The 21,267-nt window shown below is 46.0% G+C and overlaps 1 protein-coding gene across 5 annotated transcripts in view; it reads left to right on the plus strand.

The window, feature by feature from the left end:
• STK36 (serine/threonine kinase 36) overlaps positions 1-20,772 on the plus strand; it is a 30,741-nt gene extending 9,969 nt beyond the window's left edge. For 3 of the 5 annotated variants that reach the window (XM_003818621.4, XM_034955145.3, XM_034955146.3), the window contains 17 exons: positions 3,146-3,289; positions 6,746-6,925; positions 7,908-8,005; positions 8,494-8,599; positions 10,188-10,338; positions 10,628-10,755; positions 11,285-11,389; positions 11,772-11,870; positions 11,957-12,045; positions 12,326-12,389; positions 12,587-12,697; positions 14,596-14,670; positions 15,108-15,282; positions 15,532-15,679; positions 15,923-16,070; positions 16,670-17,416; positions 19,923-20,772. In XM_003818621.4, coding sequence (XP_003818669.2) covers positions 3,146-3,289; positions 6,746-6,925; positions 7,908-8,005; positions 8,494-8,599; positions 10,188-10,338; positions 10,628-10,755; positions 11,285-11,389; positions 11,772-11,870; positions 11,957-12,045; positions 12,326-12,389; positions 12,587-12,697; positions 14,596-14,670; positions 15,108-15,282; positions 15,532-15,679; positions 15,923-16,070; positions 16,670-17,416; positions 19,923-20,066 — 2,712 coding nt within the window. In that variant the 3' untranslated portion in view covers positions 20,067-20,772. The remainder of the gene's footprint in view (positions 1-3,145; positions 3,290-6,745; positions 6,926-7,907; positions 8,006-8,493; positions 8,600-10,187; positions 10,339-10,627; positions 10,756-11,284; positions 11,390-11,771; positions 11,871-11,956; positions 12,046-12,325; positions 12,390-12,586; positions 12,698-14,595; positions 14,671-15,107; positions 15,283-15,531; positions 15,680-15,922; positions 16,071-16,669; positions 17,417-19,922) is intronic. The other 2 variants (XM_003818622.4, XM_055109093.2) reach the window with 2 other exon arrangements.
• The last annotated feature ends 495 nt before the right edge of the window (positions 20,773-21,267 follow it).

The following is a 21,267-nucleotide window of genomic DNA, read 5'->3' on the forward strand; positions in this document are numbered from 1 at the left end:
CTTGTTGCCCAGGCCGGAGTGCAACGGCACGATCTTGGCTCACTGCAACCTCTGCCTCCTGGGTTCAAGCGATTCTCCTGCCTCAGCCTCCCAAGTAGCTGGAATTACAGGCATGTGCCATCATGCCCAGCTAATTTTGTATTTTGAGTAGAGATGGGGTTTCACCATGTTGGCTAGGCTGGTCTCAAACTCCTGACCTTAGGTGATCTGCCTGCCTCGGCCTCCCAAAGTGCTGGGATTACAAGCTGGAGCCACCACACCCAGCCTATAACAACACTTTTACCCCAGATTCATCAGTTGTAAAACTTTTGTCTCATTTGCTTTACCATCCTCTCTCTCTCTCTCCCCCTATGGACATAGCATCTTTCTGAATCATTTTAGGGTAAGTTGTACACATGCCCCTTTACCCCTAAATACTTTAGCGCATATTTCCTAAAACAAGATCCTTCACTTACACTAACACAGTACAATTATGAAAGTCAGAAATTTAACATTGATATAATACTGTTATAATAGATTAATTAAACTAATCTGTAATCCTTATTCAAATTTTGCTAATTGCTTCAGTAGTGTGCATTATGAAAATTTTTTTTCTGCTCCATGATCCAATCCAGTATCACACCTTGCTTTATTTATTTATTTATTTATTTATTTATTTATTTATTGAGCAGGGTCTTACTCTGTTGCCAAGGTGGAGTGCAATGATGTGATCTCGGCTCACTGTAACCTCCGACTCCTGAGCTCAAGCAATCCTCCTGCCTCAGCCTTCTGAGTAGCTGGGACTACAGGCACCTGCCACCATGCCTGGCTAATTTTTGTGTTTTTTTAGAGAGAAGGTTTCGCCATCTTGTCCAGGTTGGTCTTGAACTCCTGGACTCAAGTGGTCTGCCCGCGTCAGCCTCACAAAGTGCTGGGATTACAGTGAGCCACTGTGCCCAGCCCACACATTGCATTTAGTTGTTATGCCTCCTTAGTCTCCTTTAATCTGGAACAGTTCTTGTCTTTCTTTGTATTTTATGACTGATAGTTTTGAGGTACACGTCAGTTATTTTGTAGAATGTTCCTCAAATTGATTATTTCCTAATGAATAGATTCAGGTTGTATATATTTTTGGTAGGAATACTACATAAGTGATACATCCTCAGTACCTTAATCTTTTTATTTATTTATTTGAGACAGTGTCTTATTCTATCACCTGGACAACAGGGTGGACTATAGTGGTGCAATCATGGCTCACTGCAGCCTTGAACTCATGGGGTAAGCAATTCTCTCATCTCAGCCTCCTGAGTAGCTGAGACTACAGGTGTATGGCACCATGCCCGGCTATTTTTTTTTTTTTTTTTTTTTTAAGACGGAGTCTTGTTCTGTCGCCTGGGCTGGAGTGCAGTGGCACGATCTTGGCTCACTGCTACCACTGCCTCCCAGGTTCAAGCGATTCTCCTGCCTCAGCCTTCTGAGTAGCTGGGGTTACAGGTGCCTGTCACCATGCCCAGCTAATTTTTGTATTTTTAGTAGAGACAGGGTTTCACCATGTTGTTCAGGCTGGTCTCGAACTCCTGACCTTGTGATCTGCCCACCTCGGCCTCTCGAAGTGCTGGGATTACAGGCATGAGCCACTGCACCAGGCCTATTTTTATTTATTTATTTATTTATTATTATTATACTTTAAGTTTTAGGGTACATGTGCACAATGTGCAGGTTAGTTACATATGTATACATGTGCCATGCTGGTGCGCTGCACCCACTAACTCGTCATCTAGCATTAGGTATATCTCCCAATGCTATCCCTCCCGCTTCACCCACCCCACAACAGTCCCCAGAGGGTGATGTTCCCCTTCCTGTGTCCATGTGTTCTCATTGTTCAATTCCCACCTATGAGTGAGAATATGCGGTGTTTGGTTTTTTGTTCTTGTGATAGTTTACTGAGAATGATGATTTCCAATTTCATCCACGTCCCTACAAAGGACATGAACTCAATGAACTCATCATTTTTTATGGCTGCATAGTATTCCATGGTGTATATGGCCACTTTTTTTTTTTTTTTTAAAGAGACAGAGCCTTACTATATTGCCCAGGCTGGTCTTGAGCTCCTGGCCTCAAGCAGTCCTCCTACCTCGACCTCCCAAAATGCTGGGATTACAGGCATGAGCTAATGTGCCCAGCCTCACGATCTTTTTTTTTTTTTTTTTTTTTTGAGACAGAGTTTCACTCTTGTTGCCCAGGCTGGAGTGCAATGGCACGATCTCAGCTCACCGCCACCTCCACCTCCTGGGTTCAAGCGATTATCCTGCCTCTGCCTCCCGAGTAGCTGGGATTACAGGCATCTGCCACCACACCCGGCTAATTTTGTATTTTTAGTAGAGATGGGTGGGGTTTCTCCATGTTGGTCAGACTGGTCTTGAACTCCCGACCTCAGGTGATCTGCCTGCCTCAGCCTCCCAAAGTGCTGGGATTATAGGGGTGAGCTACTGCACCTGGCCTTTTTTTTTTTTTTTTTTTGAGACAGAGTCTCGCTCTGTCACCCAGGCTGGAGTGCAGTGGTGACATCTCGGCTCACTGCAAACTCTGTCTCCCGGGTTCAAACAATTCTCCTGTGTCAGCCTCCTGAGTAGCTGGGATTACAGGCATGTGCCACCACACCCAGCTAATTTTTGTATTTTCATAGAGAGGGGGGTTTCACCACATTGGCCAGGCTGGTCTTGAACTCCTGAGCTCAGGTGATCTGCCAGCCTTGGCCTCCCAAAGTGGTGGGATTATAGGCGTGAGCCACGCACCCGGCATTCACAATCTTTTTAATAACCTCATCGTATTTTCTAATATGGATGGACCCTGGTTTATTATTCCCTTAGTGACTGACTTTATGATCTTTTCCTTTTTAAAATTATTACAAACCATGCTGCAGCGGACGTCTTTCTAGGTATCTCTTTATGCACACATGCCGGTGTTCTCCAAGAGACTCTTCCAGACCCCTCACAGACTGCCAGCTGTACCTTTTTTAGCAGGTGACTGAAGATATACATCTGTGCTAAAGGGGTCACTGGCTCCTTGCAGTTACTTCATGATTCCCCACGGTTTCTACTGGTTGGGATCTACTACCTTAGACTTACACACTACTCCTGACCCCTTTCACTCCCCTCTGCCTCAGGAGCCAGACAGTGACAATGAGTGGCAGCACCTGCTAGAGACCACTGAGCCTGTGCCTATTCAACTGAAGGCTCCTCTCACCTTGCTGTGTAATCCTGACTTCTGCCAGCGCATCCAGAGTCAGCTGCATGAAGCTGGAGGGCAGGTAATGGGGAGAAAGACACTGTGGATGGGATCAAGACTGTTTTCACAGATGGAGCATTGAAATACACTGACTTCAGGAGAAAGAGAAAGTTTGTCCTTTTCCAGTTCTTCAGTCTATCTGCTTAGTTTGAGGAGGTTTGCCAACCTCCTTTAGTAACACAGAAAGAGCAGCCCTCAGGTTTCTTTTTCTGAAGGGAAAAATGCCTACTAGAATAGGGATCAAACTTTTTTGATGGTAAATATTTTAGGCATTGTGAGCCACCAGGCAAAAATGGAGGATATTATGTTAAGTACTTACATAATGAGGGAAAACACATTTTCACTAATTTTTTATTGATGAAATTAAAAATATAAATGTAACAAATATACAATATTTTGTACTACAGGTACACTAGTGAGAAGAATGAGGTTATTTTGCGGAGGAGAGGAATGACATTTTGCTTAATTAGCATTCAAAGTTAGTGTAAAGTTAGTGTTCCCTCCTACAAAACCTTACTTTGCTCCTCTGAAACACAGTGCTTTTCCTTCCTGGGTACTCGCCAAACTGTGTTGCTTATATCACTTTATTCAGGTATAATTTATGTATAAGATTTACACTTTTTTGATGAATGATAAATGATTTTTAGTAAATTTGCTAATTTTAAAACTGTTAACCATAGTTCAGTTTTAGAACATTTTCATAACCCCAGTAAAATCCCTCATACCCATTTACGGTTTTTTTTTTGAGACGGAATCTCACTCTGTCACCCAGGCTGGAGTGTAGTGGTGTGATCTCGGCTCACTGCAACCTCTGCCCCCCGCAGGTTTAAGCAATTCTCTGCCTCAGCCTCTGGAGTGACTGGGATTACAGGCTCGTGCCACCACGCCCGGTTAATTTTTTTGTATTTTTAGTAGAGATGGTGTTTCACCATCTTGGCCAGGCTGGTCTTGAACTCCTGACCTTGTGATCCGCCTGCCTCAGCCTCCCAAAGTGCTGGGATTACAGGCATGAACCACCGTGCCCAGCCTTTTTAAAATTTATTTATTTATTTATTTTTAATTTTTGAGATGAGGTCTCACTCTGTCATCTAGGCTGGAGTGTAGTAGCACTATCTTGGGTCACTGCAGCCTCTGCCTCCCTGGTTCAAGGGATTCTCATGTCTCAGCATCTCAAGTAGCTTGGATTACAGGCGTGCACCACCATGCTTAGCTAATTTTTTGTATTTTTTGTAGAGATAGGGTTTTACCATGTTGCCCAGGCTGGTCTGGAACTCCTGGGCTCAAGTAATCCTCCCACCTTGGCCTCCCAAAGTGCTGGGATTATAGGTATGAGCTACTGCCCCCAGCCCCCATTTACAGTTAATCATTATTCCCCTTTTTATAGCTGGTTAGTATTCCGTTATATGGATATATCACATTTTGTTTATCCACTCACTAGTTGATTAGACATTGATGTATTGGGTTGTTTCCACTTTTTAGCTTTTATGAATAATGCTGCTATGAACATTCACAAGCAAGTCTATGTATGGATAAATGTTTTTATTTCCCTTGGGTAACTACGTAGGAGTAGAATTGCTGGTCATATGGTAAATTTATATTTAATATTTTAAGAAACTGCTGAACTATTTTCCAAAGTGGCTGTACCATTTTACATTCCCACCAGTATTATATGAGGGTCTTTGTTTCTTCACATCCTTGTCAACACTTGTTATTGTCTAACTTTTTTACTATAGCCATTTTAGTAAGTGTGAGATAGTATCTCATTGTTATTTTAATTTACATTCCACTAATGATGAATGTTGAACATCTTTTCATGGCTTATTCACCATTTGTATATCTTTTTTGGTGAAATATCTCAAATCTTTTGCTCAGTTTTTAATTTGGTTGTTTGCGTTATTGAGTTGTAAGACTTCTTTGTATATTGTCAACATAAGACCTTTATCAGATGGGTGATTTGCAAATATTTTCTCCCAGTCTGTGGTTTGTCTTTTCATTCTTTCTCATAAGAGTGTCTTTTGAAGCAAAAAATGTTGAATTTTGATTTAAGTTCAGTTACTGTTTTTTCCTTTTGTGGTTCATACTTTTGATGTTGTGTATAAGAAATCTTTTCCAAATGCAAGGTCTTAAAGATTTTCTCTTTTCCTAAAAGTTTTATAGTTTTAGCTCTTACATTTAGGTTTCTGATCCATCTTGAGCTAATTTTTGTATATAATGTGAGGAAAGGATCTAAGTTGATCGTTTTTGCATGTGGATATATAATTGTCCTGGCACCATTTGTGGAAAAGAACTCTCCTTTCCTCATTGAATTGGCTTGGCACTTTGCACTTGTCTTTTGGCGCTAACACGTTTTCCTCCTAGTGTTGGATAACTTGCAGTGTGGGGAGGCAGACTGAAAGCTCTGCCTTTAGGGATAAGACTCCCTCTGGTGGAATTCCAGCTGCACTACTCATTAGCTGTGTGATCTTGGACTACTTACTTGACTTATGCAGAAGCTTCAGTTTCTTCATCTATAGAATGGCTAATTCTATTTATTTCACAAGGTTATTGTAAATATTAAATGAGCAGATGCCAACATTTAGAACAGCTAATGGAATATTATAAAATACTTGGTGTAAATGTTCTTCTTTTGAAGAATAACCATTTAAAAATATAATACTGGCCAGGCATGGTGGCTCACGCCTGTAATCCTAGCACTTTGGGAGGCTGAGGTGGGAGGATCACTTGAGGTCAGGAGTTTGAGGCCAGCCTGGCCAACATGGTGAAATCCCATCTCTACTAAAAATACAAAAATTAGCTAGGTGTGGTGGTGGGCACCTGTAATCCCAGCTACTTGGGAGGCTGAGGCAGGAGAATCACTTGAACCCAGGAGGCAGAGAGATTGCAGTGAGCCAAGATTGTACCATTACACTCCAGCCTGGAGGACAAGAGTGAAACTCTGTCTCGAAAAATAAATAAAGGGCAAAAATAAATAAAAATATAATACTATCCTTAGCATGCAGGCTGTATACAAATAAATGTTAGGCTGGATTTGACCTGTGAGCCATAGTTTGTCAACCCTGATCTAGAGTTGAATAATGTTGTTTTGTCTTTCTGTGGTTAAATAATATTGTTTTATATGCATTGTTTTGAATTTTCAGAAGCATGTGCGGTGCACGTGTTTTTTGTTTTTAAGGTGAAGGGCTGGAGAAGGGAGGGAGCAGATGGGAATGGCACTTAGTCTGACAGAGATCCTGAGGAGAGGCCCCTATCCGTTGGTCACTGGTGTTCTGTGTTAGGTAACCTGACCATCTATTGTCTTCTTCCCTGGTACAGTTCCCCTATTTCCCTGCTTTCCTTCTCTGTGTTTTAGACTTGCAAAGAAAGGAATGCAAGCATGTGGTCTGCTTTCCCAGCTCCTTGGGGATGCTTGGTATGTGTAGTTCTCCTTCTTTTACCTCTGAAAATATCAGTCGTTGCCTCTTTCCCTCATGTCACCCAGATCCTGAAAGGCATCTTGGAGGGTGCTTCCCACATCCTGCCTGCATTCCGGGTCCTGAGCAGTCTTCTCTCCAGCTGCAGTGACTCTGTTGCCTTGTATTCCTTCTGCCGGGAGGCAGGGCTTCCTGGGCTGCTGCTGAGTCTACTCAGGCACAGTCAGGAGAGCAACAGCCTCCAGCAGGTAAGCACCAGGCCAGAAGCCTCTGAAGACTTACAGAGGTTCTTTTTCTTGGATTTATCTCATTCAGATTGCCATCTCTCTTTGGTCTGACTGCCTTTTATTTTCTTTCCTCCTCTTTCTAGTTAGTAGACTATTAATTGCAAACTCTAATGCCTTCTGGGGCCAGGCAGATAAGGTCTGCCATGAAGTAGGCTATGCATGTGACTATATGAGTTGTGGGGAATATGATGAACTAGAGTTCACATGCCTCCTCTAAATAGAGTAGAGGCATCCTTTCCTCAGCCTCCAGCCCATTGTTGCCACAGGGAAATATGGGCCTGAGAAAACTAGCCAGATCTTCTAGTTTTCTAAGAAAAGGTAGAAACCCAAATTTTTATGTGTAATTTTTAAATATTTAGAGCGCTGTGCTTTGAAATGTTAGATCCTAGGCTTCATTGACCTGATCTTACAGAGCAGAGTACTAAAATTCAGAGGTAACTCATACACAGTCACTAATTTGTAAATGGTCACAGAGATAACAAGTAGAAGAGCTGGGATAGAGACTCAATGTGTTTGGGGCCAAACCTCTACTTCCCCCTGCTGTGTCCTACAGTAGCTGGACTGAGAGGATGGGGAATGTTTCAAAGTCAGTGTAAATGCCTAATAGGGCCTAGGATGAGGCAGCTGGAAAGCTGCACTTTGTTGATGAGTATTAATCTTGGGTGATTTTAAGGAATTTAGAGAAAAAGATTTTTGAAAAATAGAACCTCCTATACTCCAAAATGCTATTCAGGCCAAACAAGACACATTTAATCCAGGCTGTTCACAGCCCATTGGCAGATTCTCTGTTACCCCTAGAACTCTCTCTCTGCCTATACTTCTCTTCTGTCCCTTTCTGTTTGATCAACTTGACTGGGTCTCTATACACCCTTTCTACTGTTTTTTCTATTCTTTGTTTCCATCCTTCACATTGCCCTTACTCTCTTCTCCTTTTCCTGGGCAGCAATCTTGGTATGGGACCTTCTTACGGGACCTGATGGCTGTGATTCAGGCCTACTTTGCCTGTACCTTCAATCTGGAGAGGAGCCAGACAAATGACAGGTAGGATAAGAAGTGCTTTTGCATTGTTGGCAAGTTTGGCTTCTGTTTCTACTCCAAGTGCCCTTCCCATTTAGGAACAGGCCAAGTATGAAGAAGCTGTGATTTGTTACAGGTTTAGGAATCAGCTGAGTGGCCACTCATAGTCCTTTTAAGGACCCTAAGACAGCTCCAACTTGGCCTCAAGACTTACAGTTTCTAAGAGTCAGCAGTCACCATGGTCCTAAAATGGAAGGGTCAAGATGTGAATAACCTATTCCAGGAAGCCAATTGGATTAAAGAAAGAAAGAAAAAAATATGCGAATAACCTAGAGAAAATGGCAAAGAAGGGGCTTGGAGGGTGTATGTGTGTGTGTGGCAAGGGAGAAGGGAGGAACATTCTGATGTGTCCCTTTGCAGAGATTCTCCTACCTGCCCAGGACTGACCCATTCACCACATCTAGGCTTTTAGTAGAGAGATAAGAAATCATGGGCTCATTTTCCACCCCCAGCCTGCAGGTGTTTCAGGAGGCTGCCAACCTTTTTCTGGACCTGTTGGGGAAACTGCTGGCCCAACCAGATGACTCTGAGCAGACTTTGCGGAGGGACAGCCTTATGGTAATCTGCTCCCACTTCCAGATTTCTGTGTCTCCTATCATTCTCCGTGTTTCTCCCATCCCCTTTCTTATGACTATGTAGGGTCAGATCAAGTTAATATGACAAACATTTGTTAAATTCCCACCATGCCATATGCCATGTGAGTAAGAAAAAGTGCCTGCCTTCAAGGGACTAGGGATAATTTAATAGGGGAGAGGTAAAGGGATTAAGGACAACAGTGAAAAGTACATTAGAACTTTGCATATAATACAAGAGCACTGCTGTATTTTATGAAGAAGATGCAGTTAACCACTGAAGAACACGCACTTAACACTATTTGGAGTATCATAGAAGAAATCTCGAAGAAGGAAATCATCTCTGCTAGCATTTGAAGAATACATCGCAGTTTGCCACGTAAATGAGGCACAAAGTAGAAATTCTATACAGAAAGAGTAACATATATAAAGGCCCAGAGGCCTTAAGCAGTTTGGCATATTTCAGGGGACCACAAATAGAACGACTTCTTCTTGAAAAGACTTGCAGATCATCTAGTATTGTCTAACCTCGTTTGTCCTGAGGATTAGTAGACGATGCAGTTCTTTCCCCTAGATCCTGGAGGTAAGGGACAGGAGAATGGAGGATTGAATGAGAAAATAGCTGTGTTCTGACTAACCTCAGAGGAGATAGAGAGGAACATATATTTGTAAGGAAGTAAATAATTGCCTGGTCATTGTTAAAACTGGTAATTGGGAACATAGATCTGGACTACTACTTGCCTTTAGCTAGCATTCACTCAGACTTTTCTGGTCTGAGATCCTGTTTTAATATCCCTCACCCTTTCAAGTCAGAAAGCTTTTACTGTCTAACCTAAATTTTGGCCAGCAGTGACTCATGCTATTGGCCAGCACTTCTCATGTCATATGCTATGAATAGAACGGGGAGTTTGGAATAATTACCTCCTGAAATTCTGAATCAGTAGGACTGAGTTGGGAGGGACCCAGGAATCCCTAGGATTTCTTCTTTTCTTTCCTTTTTTTTTTTGGAGACAGGGTCTTTCTGTCACCCAGGCTAGAGTGCAGTGGCATGACCTTGACTCACTGCAACCTCCACCCTCCAGGCTCAAGCAATCCTCCCATCTCGGCCTCTTGAGTAGCTGAGACTATGGGTGCACACCACCAGACCTGGCTATTTTTTTTGGATTTTTAGTAGAGACAGGGTTTTGCCATGTTGCCCAGGTTGGTCTCAAACTTCTGAGCTCAAGTGATCCACCTGCCTCGGCCTCCCAATCCCCTGTTGGGATTACAGGCATGAGCCATTGCACCTGACCCCTAGGAATTCTTATACTCACAGTCTATAAAAAACACTTTGAGAAACATCATCTAGGGAGCAGCTGATCAGAGAATAGAAGGATTGACATCTAAAATTATTGTCCTTGAAGCATGAATGAAAGCAGTTCTAATGCATTTTTGGTGTGAAGAATGCTTAAAATTAGACATGTGTTTGCTTTGGTTTTTGTCCTCTTTCCTCAGATCCTCAGGGTTTTCTTGTTTTTTACACTAAGCCCAGTCTTCTGATGCCCTGATGCTACCTCTGCACTTCTCTCCTTTAGTGCTTTACTGTCCTGTGCGAAGCCATGGATGGGAACAGCCGGGCCATCTCCAAAGCCTTTTACTCCAGCTTGCTGACGACACAGCAGGTTGTCTTGGATGGGCTCCTTCATGGCTTGACAGTTCCACAGCTCCCTGTCCACACTCCCCCAGGTAACCAGAGTGGAGAAGGGAGGTTCTCTTGACTTACTTGTTGCATAGGTCAGGCTCCGCTCTTTCTATTGCCATCACCTAGATCGCACCTGGCATTTAGTAGGTGCTCAATAAATAACTGTGAACTGAGAGAATGAATGGGGATCTGAGGGAAACAAACAGACCTCATCCTGCATTCTTCCCACTCCCTTAGGTTCCCTACTCCTGCTGCCATGTCGGTGAGTACTGGTGCTATTGTCTAGGGCAAGAGCCTCAGGCCTTTGGAGTTACTCTTTGCTTTTCTCCACAGGAGCCCCGCAAGTGAGCCAGCCACTGCGAGAGCAGAGTGAGGATATACCTGGAGCCATTTCCTCTGCCCTGGCAGCCATATGCACTGCTCCTGTGGGACTGCCCGACTGCTGGGATGCCAAGGAGCAGGTCCGAGCTACAATTGGTTGTTCCTCTCATCCTACTGTCAGAGGAGTTGAGGAGGCTAGCCCCAGTTTTTCAGAAAGGCAGAAAAACAAGCTTTTAAGCCCCTCCTTTAGTACTTCCAGAAACAGATGCTCCCACCCTGGGCCATTTGTAGAACATGATATAGCCAGAATCCCAGAGCCCATGGCCAGTTGGTGAGGGAGAGAGCACAGTGATAAACTGCCCAGATGGTGGGGCAGCTGATCTGAAGCCTCCAGTGATGCTTCCTCAAGGGCTGAGAATTCAGCTTTCCTGATCCCTGTTGGTCAGTAATCCTTTCCTCTGTACCTGGCTACACTGGGGCCAAACTAGGCCATGACTTTTGGTTCTCTATTGGTGATGAAGACTGGGAATAGAATGGGGTCTGAGGTTTCTGGTGAATGTGGGAAGAGTGACTAGGAAGAGACTGAGAGTCCTGATCATTTTGGACATATGTGAGGAATAGGGTTGTAATCATGTGGATAGGATTGAGCCTTCAGGTATGTCTCTATAGGTCTGTTGGCATTTGGCAAATCAGCTAACTGAAGACAGCAGCCAGCTCAGGCCATCCCTCATCTCTGGCCTGCAGCATCCCATCCTGTGCCTGCACCTTCTCAAGGTAATTCTCTTAACTCCTGGCATCACAGCTTTATTTTTAACTCCCAGTGCAGACAGAGAGAGAAGCAGAGAAACAGACCAAGAGAGGAGGACTAAAAGAGAGAGAGACTGAGAGAGACCATTTGAGACACCCCCTTGGAAGACTCCTTTCTGCTTTTAAATCTGTTCAGCTGAGAGGACCCCACTGTTAGCCAGTCCTCAGCGGAACCGAGAAGGGTCCCTGTCTCACTATCTCATAGCAAGAGGCAGAAGGGGGTTCTCTCACACTCCCAAGTGTGGGTACCAGATCTTTTGAGGGGCTGGCCGGTGTTTCCGCTGAGCCTTCAATCTTGGAGCCTGGGGCCTGCCCTGCCTCACTGCCAGACTCCTTCCCTCTCCCTCAGGTTCTATACTCCTGCTGCCTTGTCAGTGAGGGCCTGTGCTGTCTTCTGGGGCAGGAGCCCCTGGCCTTGGAATCCCTGTTTATGTTGATTCAGGGCAAGGTAAGCCAGCAGCACAGGTGGGCTTCCCCTGGCAGCCCCACTGTCTCAGCCAGAGGTTGTTCTGATATCTTAGGTTTCCTTTGTAGGTAAAAGTAGTAGATTGGGAAGAGTCTACTGAAGTGACACTCTACTTCCTCTCCCTTCTTGTCTTTCGGCTCCAAAACCTGCCTTGTGGGTAAGTCATAAAGTAGGGTGTCTCCACGGAAGTCTTCTAGCCACATAGCTAACCCTCACAAAGAGTATGGGGAATGGTACCCTACAGCATATCCTTAGGAGGAATTGGGATAGAGAGCGTGAAGCTTTCTCTACAAAGAACAGACCTAGACTCCCATCAACTTTGTGCCTTGGAGGTAGACATGCAGCCTAGGTGAAGAACACCATGCAAGGGAGAGGGGAGGCCGCTTACCAACCTCCTTTAATACTGCTGCATCCCTTGATGTATCTCTTTATTCCAGAATGGAGAAGCTAGGCAGTGACGTTGCTACTCTCTTTACCCATTCGCATGTCGTCTCTCTTGTGGTAAGTTTTTAACCTTCACCCTCCTCCCCTTTTCACCCTAGCATCTACCCCTTGTGGAAGTGGGGGAGTCACTATCCAATTTGCATCTGTTTCTGGAGGCATTCTTTTGGACCAGGACAGAGACATAAATCCTCTCTGCCTGTCCTGAATGCCATTTAGATTTGGACATTCTTTCTCCTCTTTTACCTCTCCCACAGAGTGCAGCAGCCTGTCTATTGGGACAGCTTGGTCAGCAAGGGGTGACCTTTGACCTCCAGCCCATGGAATGGATGGCTGCAGCCACACATGCCTTGTCTGCCCCTGCAGAGGTGAGGCCCGCCAGGGAGGGCACAGACATGTTTTCTCTGAGTCAGACACTAGGACTGCATTCAAGGGGAAAAGACTGAAATGCCAGCAAGCCTGGAGTAAACTGAGGAATGGAAAAGGAATCAAGGAGCCCTTCCTTTTCTAGATTTGTCGCCGGATGATAGGCCCCTCTGAGCCCAGATTGATCTGGACTTTAGATTTCTTTTTAATATGCAGAGCTTCTAGAGAGTGAGGGAGGGAAGGGAAGAGGAAGGGTGACTAACCTGAGTTTTCTGAGTAGTGTGAGAACCCTGCCTGCTTCGTTCTCCTCCTCCAGAAGCTCATGCTCTTGGCAGAGTCCTTCCTAATGCATAATTTCACCTCTGACTGCAGCTTCCACTCTGCTTTTCCCACTTGTTCTTCTTAACAGATGGAAAAGGTGGCTGACATCCTGTGAATTCTTCAGGAACTCAGTCCATTATGTAGCCTTCTTTCTGCTTTCTCCTTTCCCAGGACTTTTCTTCCTTTCATTTTTAGACCCTTTGGAACTCATCTTTCCTTCATTTTGTAAAAAGAAGGATAGACTTTATAATCAAATTATTGTCATCCCTTTTTTTTTTTTTTTTTTTTTTTTTGAGATGGAGTTTCGCTCTTGTCCAGGCTGGAGTGCCATGGCGCGATCTCGGCTCACCGCAACCTCTGCCTCCTGGGTTCAAGCAATTCTCCTGCCTCAGCCTCCTGAGTAGCTGGGATTACAGGCATGCACCACCATGCCCAGCTAATTTTTGTATTTTTAGTAGAGACAGGGTTTCTCCATGTTGGTCAGGCTGGTCTCGAACTCCTGACCTCACGTGTGATCCACCCGCCTCGGCCTCTCAAAGTGCTGGGATTATAGGTGTGAGCCACCATGTCCAGTCTTTTGTTTTTGTTTTTGTTTTTTTTTTTTGAGACGGAGTCTTATTCTGTCGCCCAGGCTGGAGTGTAGTGGCACGATCTTGGCTCACTACAACCTCCGTCTCCCAGGTTCAAGTGATTCTCCTGCCTCAGCCTCCCAAGTAGTTGGGATTACAGGTATACACCACCATGCCTGGCTAATTTTTTTGTGTGTTTTTAGTAGAGATGGGGTTTCACCATGTTGGCCAGGCTGGTCTCGAACTCCTGACCTCAAGTGATCCATCCGCCTCAGCCTCCTAAAGTGCTGGGATTACAGGAATGAGCTACTGTGCCCGGCCTGCCATCTTTATATATGTAGATTTTTTTTTTTTTTTTTTTTTTTTGAGATGCAGTCTCACTCTGTCGCCAGGCTGGAGTGCAGTGGCGTGATCTCGGCTCACTGCAACCTCCACCTCCTGGGTTCAAGCGATTCTCCTGCCTCAGCCTCCTGAGTAGCTGGGACAACAGGTGCACACCTCCATGCCCAGCTAATTTTTGTATTTTTAGTAGAGACAGGGTTTCACCATGTTGGCCAGGCTGGTCTGGAACTCCTGACTTCGTGATCCCCCCGCCTCAGCCTCCCAAAGTGCTGGGATTACAGGCGTGAGCTACCGCAGTGGCTGAATTCTTTATAATTTATAAAACATTTTCACATGTTATCCCACAACACACTTGAAATATAGACACACCAATGTAATAATACTCATCTGCTTTTTCTAGACTAAGTTAGCCTTCAGAGAGGTTGTATCACTAGTGATAGCACTAACACTCATCCAGAAGTCTAAGTCAGAACTTTGGGAGTCATCAGTGACTGTTCTCTCTTCCCCATTATTCCCCCACCGAAATGGTTCCCCCAGGCCCCATATATTCTACCTTCCGGTTGACTCTCAAATCTGTTCCCTCCATGGCACCATCACTGACCTGCCTTGGTTTAACGGACACCCCATTCCTCTTAGGCACCTGCATTCTTCGTGTTTCTCTCTGACAGGTTCGGTTGACTCCACCAGGTAGTTGTGGATTCTATGATGGCCTCCTTATCCTTCTGTTGCAGCTCCTCACTGAGGTACAGATGGATCTTGGGATGGATGGGAAGTAAAGAGAGAGGAACTGGGCATTTTGGGGAGCCTCTGGACCAGAGGAATGAAGAAGCAACCCACAGCCTTCCCTCTCAAGCTACTGTGCCTGTGATAGCCTTGGAACTTCCCCGCCTGCCCTCAGTACTGACCCTTTGAAGGAAACCATTCGCTGCGTCCCCTGGGATCCAGTGGGAGATAAAATGAATTCCCTGGGTTTCAGTAGACATACACATGAGTTGTGAGGTCAGAGGGTTAAGGTTTGATAAGAAAATGAAATAAGACGACAGGGAAATACTAGGTGGGAAAGCGGAAGGAATTATTTCTGGGACTTCCTTTCCTTGTAAGTCAGGGACAGGAATGAATAAAAGCATTTGGACTCCTGACTTCTGTCTTTCCCCCCGCCCTCTTTCACTTTTATCTCTAGCAGGGGAAGGCTAGCCTAATCAGGGATATGTGCAGTTCAGAAATGTGGACCGTTCTGTGGCACCGCTTCTCCATGGTCCTGAGGCTCCCCGAGGAGGCATCTGCACAGGAAGGGGAGCTTTCGCTATCCAGTCCACCAAGCCCTGAGCCAGACTGGACACTGATTTCTCCCCAGGGTATCTTTCTATCAGTATCCTTTTTGGGAGTGCATTGATCTCTCTTCAAGAGGAGGCAGCCCAGAACTGGGTTAACCCACAGAGGTTTATTTTTTTTGCTTTTGCCTGGGGACAGGAAGCAGTGTCTGCACTAGAGCTGCTCTAAGATGGGGAAGGGACTGAATAGGTGTAGCCCTGGGAGCTGTGGGGAAGCAGAGGTATCTGGGCGTCTTGCCTGTTCCATTGGGTCTCCATTTTTGGTGTTACCAGGCATGGCAGCCCTGCTGAGCCTGGCCATGGCCACCTTTACCCAGGAGCCCCAGTTATGCCTGAGCTGCCTGTCCCAGCATGGAAGTATCCTCATGTCCATCCTGAAGCATCTGCTTTGCCCCAGCTTCCTGAATCAACTGCGCCAGGCGTGAGTTTGAGCTAGAAGAGAGCCACAGAGTCAGCAACGGGGAGGGAGAAAGAAGAAGGCAGGAAAGAAGTTACTGACAGATTGAGCTATAAAGCAAGAAAGATGAGATCAGGTTTAGGCTGGAAACCTAAGTAGTGGCTGAGACTGTAGAAGGGGAGTTGGGCAAAGGAATTGGAGGAGGGAGGGAGGAATGATAAAGGTTAAGTGAACAAGACCAAGTCTCTTCGACATTCCTCTCCTTAGGCCTCATGGGTCTGAGTTTCTCCCTGTCATGGTGCTCTCTGTCTGCCAGCTCCTTTGCTTCCCCTTTGCGCTGGACATGGATGCTGACCTCCTTATAGGTGTCTTGGCCGACCTCAGGGACTCAGAAGTTGCAGCCCATCTGCTGCAGGTACTTGGGCAGCTAGCATGAAGGTGGGAGAGGAAGATAGCCAACCTTGTATCCTCTAATTTACTTCCCAGCAGCTCCAGGGCTCTTCTAGGCCCCTGTAAGCATGGAACAGCTGGCTTGACTCAAAAGTTGGCGTGGAGACAGTACTCAGACCTGCGCATGTGGTGGAGGCATGTGGTGGGAGCTGGGTTGGTGCCTCCTCCTCTCCATCAGTCCGTCACCTGGTTCTGTTGGTGCTCATTGGGGAGAACATCCTAGTCTAGGCACTGAAGACTCACCTCCTTGGCCAGGAATCATGTTTCTGGCAATTCTTGGCATTGCACAGTGGGTCTTTGTTCTTTTGTTGTTTCTTTTTGTTTTTTCACAGTGAGTCTTTGAAGGCAGAGACTGAGCCCTTGCAAAGTAAGGAATGATCTTGGAAAGAACCTGCTCTCTCAGGCTCCACGTTGTGTCTCATGTGGAGTGCTGCGGGGCAGGACTTCCAGCTGTCTGTGGCATTTCTCACCATAGCTTGGCTTTTCTCTCTCCCAGGTTTTGGGCTTTTTATAGCTGCATATACTCTCCCTCTCCCTGAATCCTTTTACCTCCTGTTCTCTCAGGTCTGCTGCTACCATCTTCCGTTGATGCAAGTGGAGCTGCCCATCAGCCTTCTCACACGCCTGGCCCTCATGGATCCCACCTCTCTCAACCAGTTTGTGAACACAGTGTCTGCCTCCCCTAGAACCATCGTCTCGTTTCTCTCAGTTGCCCTCCTGAGTGACCAGCCACTGCTGACCTCCGACCTTCTCTCTCTGCTGGCCCATACTGCCAGGGTCCTGTCTCCCAGCCACTTGTCCTTTATCCAAGAGCTTCTGGCTGGCTCTGATGAATCCTATCGGCCCCTGCGCAGCCTCCTGGGCCACCCAGAGAATTCTGTGCGGGCACACACTTATAGGCTCCTGGGACACTTGCTCCAACACAGCATGGCCCTGCGTGGGGCACTGCAGAGCCAGTCTGGACTGCTCAGCCTTCTGCTGCTTGGGCTTGGAGACAAGGATCCTGTTGTACGGTGCAGTGCCAGCTTTGCTGTGGGCAATGCAGCCTACCAGGCTGGTCCTCTGGGACCTGCCCTGGCAGCTGCAGTGCCCAGTATGACCCAGCTGCTTGGAGATCCTCAGGCTGGTATCCGGCGCAATGTTGCATCAGCTCTGGGCAACTTGGGACCTGAAGGTTTGGGAGAGGAGCTGTTACAGTGCGAAGTACCCCAGCGGCTCCTAGAAATAGCATGTGGAGACCCCCAGCCAAATGTGAAGGAGGCTGCCCTCATTGCCCTCCGGAGCCTGCAACAGGAGCCTGGCATCCATCAGGTATACCCTACAGCGCTTATGAACCATGATGATCAGGGCCCCTATAGTTGACAACATTTCTCTGAGATCATCTGTAAGGAATTGGAATCGGGACATGGAGAAACTTATGCCGTGTTTCTCCCAGGGACAGTGTCTTGGAGTGAGTTTTCTAGTTACCATCTCCTGCCTTGGAGGAGGGAAGGGAGCTAGAAGAGGGCTCCAATGGGCTGGGAAATGTCTGAGATCTCAAGGACCACAGTTGATCTCTTCTAGAGGCTGTGCAGGAGGGAGATGAGGGAAGACTAAGAGATGCTGAGATAGAGTAGTTTTACTCTGTGTGCCATGAAGGTGCTGACTATTTTTTTTTTAGACTTACCATGAGAAAAGCACGATGCTAAGCATTTTACCTTTATTATCTGGTTTAAACTATTATTATCCTAATTTTGCAGATGAGGAAACTGAGGCACAAATAATTTAATAACTTGTCCAAATTACAAGGACAGTATGTAGGATTGGGCTTTTGAACTCAGAAGTCTGAGTCCAGAGCCCGTACTCTTAACCACTACTTTATCCTTCCTCTTCTGCGCAACTTTCTTTTTCCTTTTTTTTTTTTTTCTGAGACAGAGTTTCACTCTTACTGCCCAGGCTGGAGTGCATGGCATGATCTCGGCTCACCACAACTTCTGCCTCCCGGGTTCAAGCAGTTCTCCTGCCTTAGCCTCCCGAGTAGCTGCATTATAGGCATGTGCCACCATGCCTGGCTAATTTTGTATTTTTAGTAGAGACAGGGTTTCTCCATGTTGGTCAGGCTGGTCTCGAACTCCCAACCTCAGGTGATCCACCTGCCTTGGCCTCCCAGAGTGCTGGGATTACAGGCGTGAGCCACTCTTTTTTTTTTTGAGACTGAATATCACTCTGTTGCCCAGGCCAGAATACAGTGGCGCAATCTCAGCTCACTGTAACCTCTGCCTCCAGGTTCAGCCAATTCTTGTGCCTCAGCCTCCCGAGTAGCCGGGACTATAGGTGCCTGTCACCATGCCCGGCTAATCTTTGTATTTTTATTATTTATTTACTTATTTATTTTTAAGATGGAGTCTCGCTCTGTTGCCCAGGCTGGAGTACAATGGCACAATGTTGGCTCACTGCAACCTCTGCCTCCCAGGTTCAAGCGATTCTCCTGTCTCAGCCTCCCAAGTAGCTGGGATTACAGGCACACACCACCTTACCTGGCTAATTTTGCATTTTTAGTGGAGACAAGGTTTCACCATGTTGGCCAGGCTGGTCTCGAACTCCTGACCTCAAGTGATCCACCCGCCTCAGCCTCCCAAAGTGTTGGGAATACAGGTGTGAGCCACCCTGCCTGACCGTGATTTTCAGTATATAAAGAGTCCAGTAGGCCAGGCTCTGTGGCTCTTGCCTGTAATCCCAGCACTTTGGGAGACTGAGGTGGGCGGATCACTTGAGGTCAGGAGTTTGAGACCAGCCTGGCCAACATAGTGAAACCCTGTCTCTACTAAAAATACAAAAATTAGCTGGGTGTGGTGGCAGGCGCCTGTAATCCCAGCTTCTCGGGAGGCTAAGGCAAGAGAATCCCTTGAACCTGGGAGGAGGAGGTTGCAGTGAGCGGAGATCATGCCTCTGCATTCCAGCCTGGGTGACATAGCGAGACTGTCTCAAAAAAAAAAAAGCCCATTGGAAATCACAGATATCTACATATGGTAATATAAATTATGACATCTCAAAGTGGTAGCATTGGGAAGTTCATGCAGAGCAGAAATTTGAGAGGATGGTGAAGATCTTTTTTTTTTTTTTGAGACGGAGTCTCACTCTGTCGCCCCCAGGCTGGAGTGCAGTGGCGCGATCTTGGCTCACTGCAAGCTCTGCCTCCCGGGTTCACGCCATTCTGCCTCAGCCTCCTGAGTAGCTGGGACTACAGGCACCTGCCGCCACACCCAGCTAATTTTTTGTATTTTTTTTTTTTTAAGTAGAGATGGGGTTTCACCGTGATAGCCAGGATGATCTCGATGTCCTGACCTCGTGATCCGCCTGCCTTGGCCTCCCAAAGTGCGGGATTACAGGCATGAGCCACCTTGCCTGGCCGATGGTGAAGATCCTATAGGAATCTTGTGCAATCCATGGGGAAAATAATTAATGGGATTTTTGGTGGTAATGAGGTTAGAACTCACTGGTCTGCATCGAAGGCTAGGAATTAGACCTTTTGGCTTACTGTGAGTTACTGCTGCATTCATCAAGTCTTCCTGGGGACAAGTATATGTGTCCCTTAGTGCCTTGGTTTCATGGTCTATAACCAAAGAGAATGGAAGTAGACTTCTGGTCCTGATGATTCCTATCTCCAAGGTTTCTCTTCTGCCATTCAGTCTATTCCAAGTCCCCAAGAGCCCATTTCCTTTTTCTTCCTCTTCTCGAGTGGGAATTCCTGGGTAAATGAGAGTCCTCCGCACCTGCCCCAGACACCACCATTTCTGAGCCTCATGTTCTGTTCTATCATGTGTTCTCTATCCTACAGGTACTGGTGTCCCTGGGTGCCAGTGAGAAACTATCCTTGCTCTCTCTGGGGAATCAGTCACTGCCACACAGCAGTCCTAGGCCTGCCTCTGCCAAACACTGCAGGAAACTCATTCACCTCCTGAGGCCAGCCCATAGCATGTGATTCCAGATTCCTGCGGTCCAGCCTCCAACTTTGGTTGCCAGCTCTTTCTTATTCTACTACACAAGCCGCCAACTCAACTGAGAGCTAAAGAGACTAGAAAAGAGATAAGCTGCCAACTCAACTGAGAACAAGAAACTAGAAGAGATTTATATATAAAGCTTCTTCCTTCTCCCAGATGCAGGATGTTTTCAACCAGTAAATTTTATTGCTGTTGGTGCCAGAGAAGAGTCCTTTCTTCTCTACATCCAGGGGCCTTTTCTCCAATAATGTGCCTTTAACTCTAGGGACCTGCCTCACGGACCTTAGGGAAAAACCTCAACCTGAAAGATCTCTTCCTTTCTGGAGCTCCTTTAATCTTCCCAGCAGGTTTTTGCCTTAGACGTGCTGGCCCCAGGACAGTGATGAAGACAGAGCCTGTCTCAGCTCTAGGCTGTGGGGATCAATGCCATCAGTCCCTGTTATTGAGGGATTATCCCTTAGCCAACATTCCTATCTGTGGGTGGGCGTGGAGAGTGTATCTTTTTTTGGGGTGTGTGTGTATATGTGTGTGTGTATGTGTGTGTGTGTTTAATAGTTCTGTTTGTAAACTCTTTTAATAAAAGTCATGCCTCACCATACTTGAAGCTCCCAGGACAAGGGTTGAGAGGCTCAACCCCTCTTTCAGCTTCTATGTGGTGTTGGAGGTGCTGGTATCGTGTTCACACAAGATCCTGGTCTGGCAGCTTATTTATATCATTTCTTGCCTTTACCAATTTCCCCCTTCCTAGATGAACTATATTTGGTTACCTACTTTCAAGTCAAGGCCGGTGGAGCTGAAATAGGAAAGGGTAAGATTCAACAGAGCGGTCAATTAGGTTGCTCAGACTTAGTGACTAATTTTAATATTTAGTGGAGTTCTAATGTGTAGGGACTCCAAGCTGCTGTAGAAGGATAGCTATTTTAAAGATTGTACAATTTACCAGAAAGGGCTTTTAGTCAGACCTGTTAGAATTATAATCTAACTGAAAGCATTGGAAAACCTTAACTCATTGGATGGCTTAGAACAAGCTTCCAGGGCCTTGATTTCTCCATCCATAGAATGAGAAGACTCCTTTCTGTCCTTCCTTAAATTCCAGTTGTTTTAGAAGTGAAAGACAAGTAAAGTGCCCTTATTTTTATAAGAAATTTTGTTTAACCCTCATCTTCATTGTCCACAGTGTTT

The sequence above is a fragment of the Pan paniscus genome, chromosome 13 (assembly GCF_029289425.2).
Source record: "Pan paniscus chromosome 13, NHGRI_mPanPan1-v2.0_pri, whole genome shotgun sequence".
Taxonomy (NCBI): Eukaryota; Metazoa; Chordata; class Mammalia; order Primates; family Hominidae; genus Pan; species Pan paniscus.